We start from the raw sequence: 12,577 nt of genomic DNA, 5'->3' as shown, positions 1-12,577 counted from the left end.
AGGGAAACAATCAGATATTATAAAGGGAAATGGCTAGATAACAACACTGCCAGAAAGAGAAAGAATGACCATTTTTCAAGACATTACTCTGAAATTGGAAGCATGTTTACGACTACTCACCAGTAAAAGCACTACGACAGATGCATGTATAATCATTTATCAGCTGAACACAGTCCAGACTTCCACGAGGGTTACAAGGATTAGAGAGGCATTCGTTGATGTCTCCCTCGCATCGCTCGCCTGCAAAGCCTGGGAGACAAATACAGCTGTAGCCCCCGATCTGGTCAATGCACTGCCCTCCATTAAAGCAGCGGGGTACTCCTGAGTCTGAAACACAGTCATCGACGTTCTCCTCACAGAAACGGCCTGTCAAGACAGTAAAAAGTAACAATTTGAGGATACGGTGTCATGGCCTCATTTCCTACACTGCTCATCAAGTTTTAATACCATGTCACACACAGTCCCAGATATAAACAGGTAAAGATCCCAACTTAATGCAATCCATACGCCGTGCAGCCAGCCAGCCTCAGATCAGACCTAGGGAGCATGTGTTTTAGATCCAGGCTGTTCTCAATGGTAGGTCATACTGGTATTTAGCAGTTTTCATGCTTGACTTAATTTAAGGGCATAATTAAAAACACAAAACCAAAACAAAACCAAAAAAGATGCACTCAATTTAGCCCTGCAACTGAACATAGCTGGAGAGCCCTGTGCTGCCCTTGCAAGGCTGCAAGCTTCCCACCATTCATTTAACTTGATGGTAACCCTGAAACTTGGCAAAGAACATTTGCAGCGACATTATTAAAACAGGCAACAACAAACCAACAGAAAAGCAACTGTGATAAAACAGATTCCTGGCCAGCATGCCATTCCTGCAGTTTGACTTCTGGGGACTTACAGTAAACTCTCAACACCTACTAGGGATGGCAGTTTCTCCCTCCCCCTACAGAGTTCCCTTTCAAGAGACAATGTCTGGTACTGGTTCTGCCTTCACCGCACAGTGTAACGGATAAAAGGGGACAGAGCGGGTGAGTTGAGCAAGGAGTTTTGTCTGTTAATATAGTTGATTCATCCGGAGCAAGTAAAGCCATTCACCTAAACATGGAGGATGCTTACACTGGCATCAGTAAAGTATTCATTTCAAACTGGGCCAGGGACAAAAGCTAAGTCTTGATATCATAAGTAATTATATCAATCTTTCCTAATTCCTTTCATTTACAAAAAAAAAAAATGTCACATCCAAAAAGTAATTCATCTCAACAAATAAAGACAGAAGAATTAAAAGCAATACATTCAGAACCTCTCAAAGGAGGATGGGTGCTTTAAGACAACACAGAAGTTCTGGCAATGCAGAAATTGGTACATAAATACACACTTTGATCTGGAGACATAAGAAGCAACTTTTTTGGTTTTTTTAAATTGGAGAACCAAATTAAGAACGATACACGAAGAATTGCTAATGCAATGATTTACAATGAAATAAACCCTTATCCAGACTGGGGAGATGTGCTGACAGCCACACTAAAGTGAATGAACTGGTAATATGCATGGGCAGGAGGCAAATATATTAGATTATTTTATAATTTTACTTAAATTTACTTTACAAACCAAGAATTTAGTTCTATCTGACACACATCTGGAGATTTTGCCTACATTGAGATGACACACTTCAGAAAGAAAAAGTTCAGAGAAATGTAAAATCTTTAACTGACTTGAGAAATAAACTTAAGAAAAAAAATCAAGTGAGAAAACATTCAATGATGGGTTAAAATGTGCAATCCTGAACATTTTCAAAGGTAGAAGTCAGGGCATCAGGTCAGATATAACAGGGAAATGGAAGGTTAAGTTTCAAGAAACATGACATTAAACAGGCTGTGGAATCATATTTCCTGAAAACCACCATTATGTAACTGTGGACTTAAAAAAAAAACAAAACACAAACGAGGGGGCTTTTAATAAAAGAGCTCAAATTTGCTGAAATAGTTCAAGGTAGCCTAGAGGCACTGAACTTCTTTTCCACAAAAGACTCCAGAACAGAGGACAATGCAGGGCCAAAATTTAAACATGCAAAGGACACTGCAAGAATCAAGCAAGTTTTCTGTATATTTCATAGCATCTTAGCCAAAAAGAAACCTTGGATTTACTATATCAAAACGGATAGGGTTTCAAGAGACCTTAACGGTAATCTAGTCCATTCCCATTGCCAAAGACCGGAGGCATACATTCCCAAAGGACACTGTCGTGACCTATTCCTTTAAAAGAAAAAAAAGAAAAAAGAAAAAAACCCCAGCATTTATTTTTAATGAGAAAATATGTATCTCAAGGGATTCAGTGCACTTTGGGAACATTCTTCAAAGAAAATAATGCATTCCCTTTAGACTTTGCGTCATGAAACCAGTAGTCAGAAAGGAAAATTCACTCTTGTAACATTCACTTAATTGCTGAGCTTCATACCCCGAGTTCCTGGTGGACAGGAGCACTTGAAATGATTGACGAGGTCTATACATGTTCCTCCATTCTGGCAGGGCTGAAACTGGCACTCATCCACTTCATATTCGCAGTTGACACCCTGGTATCCAGGCACACACTGCCAGTATACAAATAAGTGTGAATAATCTTCTCCTAACAGATACATTAGTAGACATCTCAGAAAGGCTAACACAGACAAAACAAACCCTCAATGGGACAGATTATGACTGCCTTTGTAGCTACACAACGGCAAGTGATTTCAAGGGCTGCACAGCCAGCCAGCTTAAGCACACAACTTGACCATGTGATGGCTCAACAGCACACTGCATGTTTGAATTTGAGTGACTTTATTCCCGCAAAATATAGCGATCAAATCCTGACTCCCTTCAGCGCTGAGACTGGCTTAGTAGTTTTGACTTCAGGTTTATATAAAACTCATCCTTTCCTTCTGAGCATGAGCTTCCAAGATGTTCTACCATTCTGAAAAGCTTAGGAAAGTTGATATACCATAATCTCATGGTCTACACTGCTTTCTGCATCAGCTGTAGGAAACAAAGCAGTGGAAGGCATCTGCCACTCTGAGAGGCAAGGGATACTTTGCCCATACAATAGGGAGAATACAACGTTGCTTTAATGCATTCTACATATATTTTAATATAAACCACACCTCGGGCAAAAAATTTTTCAAGATAAGAACTCCATCTCCAAAGAGGCAAGGAGTTCAAATGCCCATCTACCACACCCCCTCACGATCACACCTCTAATTCAGTCTTATAAGCCTCTCAGGAGCACTGCTTCTGCCATTGCTAAATTAAAAATTCTTTCCAGGTGCAGGTTGCTTTTATGCCCTCTTTGAAGCTATTCTACCACTTGCATGTGTTTCTGATTTCTTTTGATTCCTTTGCATTACAATGCTCTAAATGTTTAGACCTCTTCCTACTAGACCACCATGTATTACCTCGCACTGGTATCCACCCAGGTGATCCTGACAGGTAGCACCATTCTGGCAGGGGCTGGAGTCACACTCATCCAGCTGCACCTCACAGTAACTGCCAGTGTAACCCACCTGGCACTGACAGTGGTGCGTGTTTCCAACATTGAGGCAATGACCAGAGTGCTGGCACAACTGGTCCACTGTGACTCCTGAAACAAAGTTAAATAAAGTGAGCAAACACGTAAAACACGCTTGCCGCCAGTGTTGGTAGCTCAGCCAGGAATGAATATGGGCTAGATCCAATGAACTGAAAAGTTGAAAATCAAAAATTGAAGAGTTACTCTTTAAATTACAGTGGGTCAGAACCACAACTGGCTTCCAAATGAAGTCACTACTCTATCCCCTTTGGATCATCAGCATCAACACTGGCATGAAGTATTTGTATTGCTGTATTATTTTACCACAGGCTGGTGAATATACATCTGAAGTACTACTGTTGCAACACAAAGGTTCAATGTTTGTACCTAGAATGTCTGCAAAAGGTATGGGAGCTCGACACCCTTCTCCTTTGACACTGAATCTGCTTGTTTGGATTTCCTGGACTGAAAATGGCATGACACTGTCCATCAGCCTGGGCTACAAGCCACCTTCCAGGAAGAAATTCACTTAAAAACCAAATCTTTTACATGTACACCACCTGAAGCAGAAAATTACTACTTTGGGGGGCCATGGTATTACCTATATTGCTAAATAGTGCACTTAGTAGCCAGTATTCTCTGGGAAAATACTTACAAAGATCATGAGTTACAAGATGCCTTTCTTGTACAAGGACAACATGTCTTAAACCTGGCCTGCCTGGGATCTAGCAGAAAGGCATAAATAGCTGATATATTTTCCAAAAAGGCATTCCACATAAAAGAGTATTACTGAAACTCTGAGACTTCATAAAATACTTAATTCTTCTTTTCTAATATTTTTATGGTAGAAGCTAGCTTCTTATGTCAGGGAGAATCAAGAAAGCCTTGACTCCCAAATACAACCTTGCAGAGAGTTTTTTATCTTTAGATATCATGATCGACCACCTAGAGGCAAAGCTCTCTGGGATTTCCAATGCATGCTGTGTTCACAGGCATATGGGGAAAGGAGGCGCAGATTAATGATGCATGGGGAAATGTTTTCAGTTAAAGCACAGAGGATGCTTATTTACCCCTTTGTGAAGCTGCCACTTGACACGAGACATTGGGCACATCGCAGTAAGCACCAGTCCAGCCAGATGGACAGACGCATCGAGTCTGGGCTCCACTCTGGACACATGTGCCTTTATTCTTACAGGGAGACTTACTGCACAGATCCATAAGTGCCTGGAGAGAGAAAAAACATGACATGATATACGGCAAGCGCAGTAGGAAACACTACTCAGAGTACAAGTTCAAGAAGCAAAGAAAGGAAGCTCTGCAAAACTGGTTCCATGTGGCACTGGAAAGAAAGGGACACTACTTCCCAAGTCTAAGCCAGGTGCTTCACTGACAGTCTCAAGAGCTCATATGTGTAGGAAAAGTGCAAACGTACAGAGAAGTAAACCCCAGATGGCAGCATCATTTCAAGAGTAAGCTGATCCTCACACCTTGCTATGCAGAGGGATCTTTGGCTGGCTGGGTTTGAGAAAATTCAGTTTTATCTCAGGCTAGGTTTCTAATTTCACATCAGTAGGAGACTTCCAGCTATCAACAGTAACAGGTGCCCTTTCTTCTCCCACACTCCCCCCATCTTCACTGCTTTTTGAGGGTGACAGATGTGTTCCACATTTTGATCTTTGCTTTTCCTTTTTGTCATCAGCTCACCATACCTGCTTTTAGCCCCACTTGCTCTAGTATGGTCTCTCTGAGTTTTCCTGTCTTCTGAGATTCAACTGAAACCCCGCAACTGTTTTATGAACTGAAGATGGGCCAAAGTATACTGCTTTTCTTGATTCCTTATATAAAAAACCGGTTTCCAACACATGATTCCTTATATAAAAAAAGTTTCCAACAGAGAGACTAAAACTCAGTAAATCATCATATGAAAGTGGAGTGAGGACCCAAAATAACTGTCTGACCTAATACAAACCAGCCACTAACCATCATTTCCTTTTTGAGCACTTAGTCTTCAAAGTAATTCAGCTATTTGATTGATTTCAAGCTGACTTGAGGGAAGGATGAGGTTTTTAAAGTGAGTAGTACTGAATTTTGGCTGTAAAATGCAATTTCAACTGCAGAAAGTTCTGCTTTTCAGATGCAAACTGTCTGCTCACAAAGATTAAAGTAGAAAAATCTGTGCTTTCACAGGCAACCAAAAAGAAACTTGGAATTAAGTTTTATCACATGTAGTTGAGCGTGAAGAAGAAAAACACCGAGCCTCTTCCTTCTGCATTTATAATGAGTAGCTGACTGTTTTACATGCAAATTCTATAACTTATGAATCATTGTCTGATTTTGTGCTGCTTATTTAGCTTTGCTAATTAGGTCAAGTCAGTTTACCACTAAGACAAGAACTACAGTGTAGCTGTAATCTATAAATCTCTCCAATACAGCTTTGAATAGTACTTATAAATTTAGAAAGTTCTGATTCCTTGTATAAAATGAGTAATACATTATGATCAAGCTTCTCCGAACATAAAGCAGACTTTCTGAGAATACACAACATTTAATTTGGGGACAGGAACATTAATCCTTTTCTCAAGTAAAAACAAAGCAAACATAACAGAAGAGGAACTACTGAACTTCACAGTACTTTGCAATCACTCTCAATGCTAATTCTCCCAATGAGGTTTAAGTGGCATGCCCAGAATGCATAATTAGGGTATCAGAGGGGTTGCTTTTTTATATCACTTCATTACTTTGCATTCACTTCCTCCATTAGCAATACCTAGAAACAGACTTGACAATTTAATGTCTAGCAACATAATTCTGGAAAAGCACCTCCCCCACCGCCACTAAAATGCTTCTTCTAACACCCACTGCTTTACAAAGACACATTGGCACGAAAGACATGTTGCAAAATCCTTACAAAATTGTAGTGTTTTCCAGTAGTTTTAAGAAATTCACAGATTTTTTTTTTTTAATGGCAGCACTCAGGCTGCTTATGAAGGAAGCCAATATAGACTTTACTGTTCCAAAGCTAGAAATAGTCTCAAATCATTCTTGCTGCTTCAATAAGCACAGAATAAAAAGAAAAAGCTCTGATTTGAAAAATTAAATCAGCATTCTGTTTAAACTTGGCATATCACAGTGGAAAGTCTTTAATAGGTACTAGTCAGTATGGGTTTGCAGCTCCTATGCTCAACGGTGGAAACCTTTGTAAATTGCTTGAACTTAAGTCTAAAAGTAAGGCTAGAGATTTTTATTGAGGTTGTTGACAGGACAATCACATCAGTTACTGCCCCAAAATGTCTTCTGGCTTCTTCAGGAAAAGAAAAATCGACAATCAACCCGGAATAACTACACCTCCCTGTACAAAATGGAATAGTTAAACCAAGGTCCTGCTAATCAGACTGATATTCTGCCACTTAAAAGTGGTGGGTTTTTGTCTTGGTTTGTGTGTGTTTGGTGTTTTTTTTAATACAGGTCTCTGCCTTCAATCAAGACAATTTTATGCTTCAAATGAAATGCAGCCATTTTCAATGCTAACAGCTGTTTTTCATTTAAGAAGAAAACTAATCTAGAAAGTTCCAAATGACACCTGTCCTCATCAATAACAGAGCATTTTTCTCCTCCTTATAACTAAACACTTTTGATTTCCAGAGTGTTGAACAGGGGCACCCGCTCTGTTAAGATGGAGGTGCTGGACTTATTTTTCCTTTGGGTAGCAGGCCAGAGAACCGGAACTGAAGGAACAGGAGCTCTGCCATGTTTGGTACCTCACATCTAACTCGGTCACTTCTGCTGTTGGACAGTTCAAACAGCAGTGCCCTGTGCAAAACGGGCAAGAAAATGTCACCCACCTGACAGTTCTTCCCAGTATAACCCAAAGGACATATACATCGGTATGTGCCTGGGCTGTCCACACAAGAGCCTTTGTTCAAGCAAGGACGTGAATTGCACTCATTAATTTCCGTAAGGCAGAAGGGTCCTGTAAACCCCACCGGACACTGGCAAGTAAAGGAATTGATCCCATCCACACAAGTACCTCCATTGAAACAGGAGCTGCAAGAGAGTGAGAACAAAGGTAAGCTGAGACAAAATGCAATTAGCTCACAGCCAAAACAGCATGTAAACGTTACTGAAACGAGAGAGAAAACCAGGGTCTTCTGACCACTGGTAAGTTCCTGCTAAAGCAGCATAAATCAGATAACAGCAATTCAAGGGGACTCCAGATCACCCTCCAGCTCGCTGTCTTTTACCTTGGCAGGCAAAGAAAGGAAAGCAGGGTTTCAATGAGTGATGGAGGTAACTTACTTGATGAAATCTTCCCAGCTTCGATGTGACCACAAACAGTACTGTACCAGGTAGGCATGTGGCTTGCTCAAACTGATAAATTTTACACAAATTTTATTACAAATTACAATTGTATTACAAATTATGAGAAACAAAACAATTTGCCTTTTTTTTAAAGCTTCAAAGGAGTCACAGGTATGTTTTCTCAAGGAAAAAGTTTGTATAACATGCAAAAACCAAGCATGTTCTTCACTGAAATTATGTGAAAGTATTAGTATTGCTAAATCCCTTCCTCCTCTTCTCATGAGAACCTTAAGTCCTTGATTTGTAAAACTACTCATACATGCCCCGGCAGAATTCAGATCAAAGGAATTATCCCCCTCCCCCCAATCTTCTGATCATAAGAAATTCTGCCAGATTAGGTGTCCTACGGAGAAGTGACTGGGAAAGCTAGGAGAAGCGATGCCTCATGCAAAATTGACTCCTTTTTCCTTCTAAAGAAATGCCTGCCAGGAAACTCCTGCTCCTCTGAAAATAACCCTAGATCAGACTCAAGATAATCAGTTTGATAAAGTACACAAAAAGAATTCATGCTTGTTATCTGTTTTGTGCACTGTCAAAGGGTACTTCCATGAGAGAAGCCACTGACCTACCTCCTTGAACTTCCACTGCAAGTTTTAAGTATCTAAATTCTGACCGTGATTACAGTAGAGATATCAACATTAACCTATTTATCAGAGATGTTCCTCTGCCTTGTGGGCTGAATTCTGTTTTACAGGGAGCAGAAACTGTTTACATTCATGGCAAAACAAGGAGGAGAAGACAGAGGAACTGTCAATCACTTGGCTTGTTTCACTGAAATCAGGTACCCATCTCCAAAAGAAGATGGCACTCTCTCATAGGCAGCTTCTCCCACAAGACACAAAAGAATTATTTGAACTGAATTCAAATTAGCCAACCATTATGGTGCTCGTAAGTATAGCTCAGTAAATTTTGGTTGAGAAGGTGTGACTGATTTAGCTTGGCAGAGCATTGAAAGTTGCTCCATCCTTCATTCATACCTGCAAGACTGGTTTCTGTCCTGACTGATAACGAAAATAAAAACAGGATGAACCTCAAGGAAGAACCAAGCATTCTGCTAAAACACCCAACATACTTCACTTGATTAAACAACTGTTGTGCAAATTAAACACACCCTCATCAGTGACACAATCCTGTTCTTAAACAAAAGATGTTAAAATACTTCCTCGCCCACAAATTCAATTTTGTAAAAGATAAGAAAGATCTTTTCTTTGTGTGCAAAAAACACATGAGAGTACCAAGAGCTTTGCATTTAGGCACCTTATTTGTTTCTGGTAACTAGACTAGAACAAACTATTTTTAATTTTTTTTTAACCTTTTCAAGCTTTATTAGAAATTGTTTCCATTTGAGAATCTGAAGTTACTTACATCAATCCTAACAAAGCTTAAAATAAATATGCAGGCAGATGATGGATACACAGGGTTAACTCTCAAAGAGCTTTTAAAACTACCAAGTGAACCATTTATATAAGGACCAGCTGTTGAGCATTTTAACTCAGTTCCACACCTCCCCCTTAGAAGGACCTCAGGTTTTATCTCAACACTGCTAAACCTCATCCAATTTGTGAGCATTAAAAGATCTCTGATGATTAAACCTTTCCAGTACAGAATTTGTGGATTTAGTGTTCCTCCTGGTTGCTTCTTCATGTTATTTGCAGTCAATAACTCAACTCAGGGCTAATTTATTTTTCCTACCTTTCTGAGAGTTGGCCATCGCTTCCATTTTTGCAGCTTTTGTATTTCTCCACACAGTAACTGTTCATAACCAATCAATTATTTCCCCTCCCCTATATGATAATGGTATTATAAAAATATAAATTACTTATGTTTTAATAAGCCAGCATCTGTTACTGTCTTAATGTTTGTTAAACACCGTCATATTCTTCCAATAATGGAACTAAGCTTCTAAATAGTCGTGCAAACTGAAGACCAATTTTGACAGGCAATTGTCTTTCAGCTGGTTATCCTGCACAAGGTAAGCAAGTTTTCCTTGCATGAATCACAAGTATGTCTCTGTGACAAAAGGCAGGAAAACAGATCCTCATCGTTAAAAACTGCTTCTGAGTAGGACTGACTTCAAGCCACGAGCACACATTGTGTGGCTCCTTAGTGCAGCAGCACAGTGAAGTTATCTCACCTCTCGGTGCATTCATCGATGTTGTTCTCACAGTTGGTTCCCTCAAACCCAGGCTGACACTTGCATGTGTAGCTGTTGACATAGTGGGTGCACGTGCCTCCATTCCTGCATGGTTCACTCAGACATTCATTGGTATCTGTTTGACATTTATCTCCATGAAATCCAGGTAGGCAGATGCATGAGAAAGAGTTTATCCCATCCACACATGAAGCTCCATTTTGGCAGGGATCTAAGATAGAAGCATTACAGTAAGTGTTAAAATGGGTAACAGTCAAAGGCCAGGCCTAGAGCAGTAGCTTTTGGGGAAAAAGGTGTCACACAGCCCAGAGTGTGACAGACTACTGACAAGTTTTTCTGAGCCACTTTAGGGAAGAAATAATTGCAAAGCATTATCAATAACAAATTCACAAGAAGGTGTGGATCAAGACCAAGCTTCAGAGCCTAAAGGTTTCTCTGCTGGGATTTGTTCAGCCAAAACCAACAAAATCAGACCCAAAGTCTCTTGGTTTAAAATTCAAACTCTGCTTTTTTGATAAATGCCTCCTAAGAAAGACAATACAAACAGCACAGCAACTGTTTCTTCTTCCTTATCAAGTGTTATTCATAAGAGAACTTGGACCGTTCTCTCTTTTCCAGACACTGCTCAACACACAAAAGAACTTGTGTGCTTCATTTTAAGCATGAAAGTAGTCCAGTCAAATCAAATGTGTATGTGTAAATTAGTATATATACGAGCACTTACATGTTATTGAGCACTTAGCATTCTTCCCAGTATCAAAGGCTGACTGGGGAAAGGCTGGCAGAAAAGCTCACAAATTCATATACAACGTTGGAGTCTCCTCACCTCTGCATTTCTTGACATTTTCTTTGTCCCTACCATGATCTTGCTACTTGTGTATCACCATTTTTTGGTCTAAGCCACCCTCTACTACTGTATTCCCTCTACTTCCACAAGTATCAATCTGCCGGAAAGAGCTCTGCCATTCAGTAGTTTCTTCCTGCTTTGCTCCTTCCACTTCTGGATTTAAGACCCACATTCCTCTGTTGGATACTGCCTCTGAAGCCGGTTTCCTTTTCTACTCTGCATTCCCTAGACTAAAAGGCAAGTATATGAAGGCAGGGAGGGAAACCGGGAGGGCGGAGGAAAAGGGGAGACAGGAAGGGGGATGAAAAAAAGGTTACAGAGCATTTTTTTTTGACCTATGACTATCTTTAAGTACTACTAAAATACAAACTTTAAAATGCAAATAGACTCCACCAAAAATTTGTAGTTCAACATAAGTACAAGATCATTCTGTTCACCGGTAAATGAAGAAAACAGATGTGAAAGGTAATTAAAGCTCATTTATTGACTGAGAAATATGCTCACATGATAAAAAATTGTGTTATAAGAGACACACCTGCATCCATTTAAAGGTCATCTGAATACCGCAGAGAAAAAGCACATTCACAGTGAGACCCCTGGCAGCTATAAAATGTTTTGTCTATGGCAGCCAGCCATTTATGACTGAAGCCAAAAGCTGTGCAATAATTTTCTGTGCCTCACATTTACTGACAAAAAAAGGAGACTTGAGTATCAACTTTTCAATAAGTTCTTGTTGTTGGAGGGTTTGTTTGCTTCATAGATTAAAGACATTTGGCTCAAGCCATGGAAGGTTTTTATTATGCTAAATGAAATCAGCTGTAGCAGTAATTTGAAATTCTTCTTCAACCTCATGGGTGTGCTGCCTAACAGACAACACGGGATGAATCTTTCAGCTCTCAGAACACTTAGAAATAGAGAGAGATTTCCCAGCTGTCCAAGAGAGAAAGATGACCACTTTGAAAACGTTTTTATCATCAGACACCCATGTAAAAACTAACAGGACAGGCAATAATTTTGTTGGCTTCAGTAAGCAAAGCTCTGGGTCAATGCACCAAGGTGACATTTTTTGTACTGTACCTGTTTGCTCAGAAAGAGGCAATCAAAAGCTCAGGCCGAGCCAGATGTCAGAAGTTCTTTCAGCAGTGCTGCTTTGGGGTCTCCCACAGTAACTTTTGCTAATAGACTTGTTTGGATCCTTCTCTACAGCAGTCACAAATTTAAATTTTTTTCATTGCAAAACACAACTCTCTAAATTCATACCTAAAGTCTTTAAGATTTCGGTTTGTTTTTAAGCTATGCTAATAAAAAATAGAGGTGGCTTTTTTTTTTGCTATGTTTTGTTTTTAAAGCCAGCCAGTTAAAAAATTACAACATTGTGAACTCCTCCAAGGTTAGATAAAGCACTTTTCAAATAGTAACAGATGAACGTTTAAACACATGACACTTCTCAGGAGACTCTGATTTTATCTGATGATGATACAGAATATGCCCAGCAAGAAAAAGAAGTTACTATGTATTCGGTCTCCCTTGAAAACAGCAGTGTCAAGGGCATGAAATTAACATTTGCTTTCTTGTAATTCAAACGATTTCAGTACTCATCAGTGTATGGGCTGTCCTCCTGCAACTGATACCTATTCCAGAACAGAGTACCTTCTTGCTGCTTAATTTGCTTTCAAATA

At 39.7% G+C, this 12,577-nt stretch overlaps 1 protein-coding gene across 1 annotated transcript in view; it reads right to left on the bottom strand.

Moving 5' to 3' along the window:
• Positions 1-12,577, bottom strand: part of NOTCH2 (notch 2) — a 96,526-nt gene that overhangs the window by 15,976 nt on the left and 67,973 nt on the right. The window contains exons 17-22 of the mRNA XM_009320694.1: positions 10,034-10,262; positions 7,383-7,584; positions 4,611-4,764; positions 3,428-3,612; positions 2,455-2,587; positions 121-366 (exon numbers count right to left, since the gene is read on the bottom strand). Of these exons, the coding sequence (XP_009318969.1) occupies positions 121-366; positions 2,455-2,587; positions 3,428-3,612; positions 4,611-4,764; positions 7,383-7,584; positions 10,034-10,262 (1,149 nt within the window). The remainder of the gene's footprint in view (positions 1-120; positions 367-2,454; positions 2,588-3,427; positions 3,613-4,610; positions 4,765-7,382; positions 7,585-10,033; positions 10,263-12,577) is intronic.

This window comes from Pygoscelis adeliae, unplaced genomic scaffold (assembly GCF_000699105.1).
Source record: "Pygoscelis adeliae isolate BGI_AS28 unplaced genomic scaffold, ASM69910v1 Scaffold402, whole genome shotgun sequence".
NCBI lineage: Eukaryota > Metazoa > Chordata > Aves > Sphenisciformes > Spheniscidae > Pygoscelis > Pygoscelis adeliae.
Note: the sequence above shows the minus strand (reverse complement) of the source record. Positions and strands in the feature narration are given on the sequence as shown.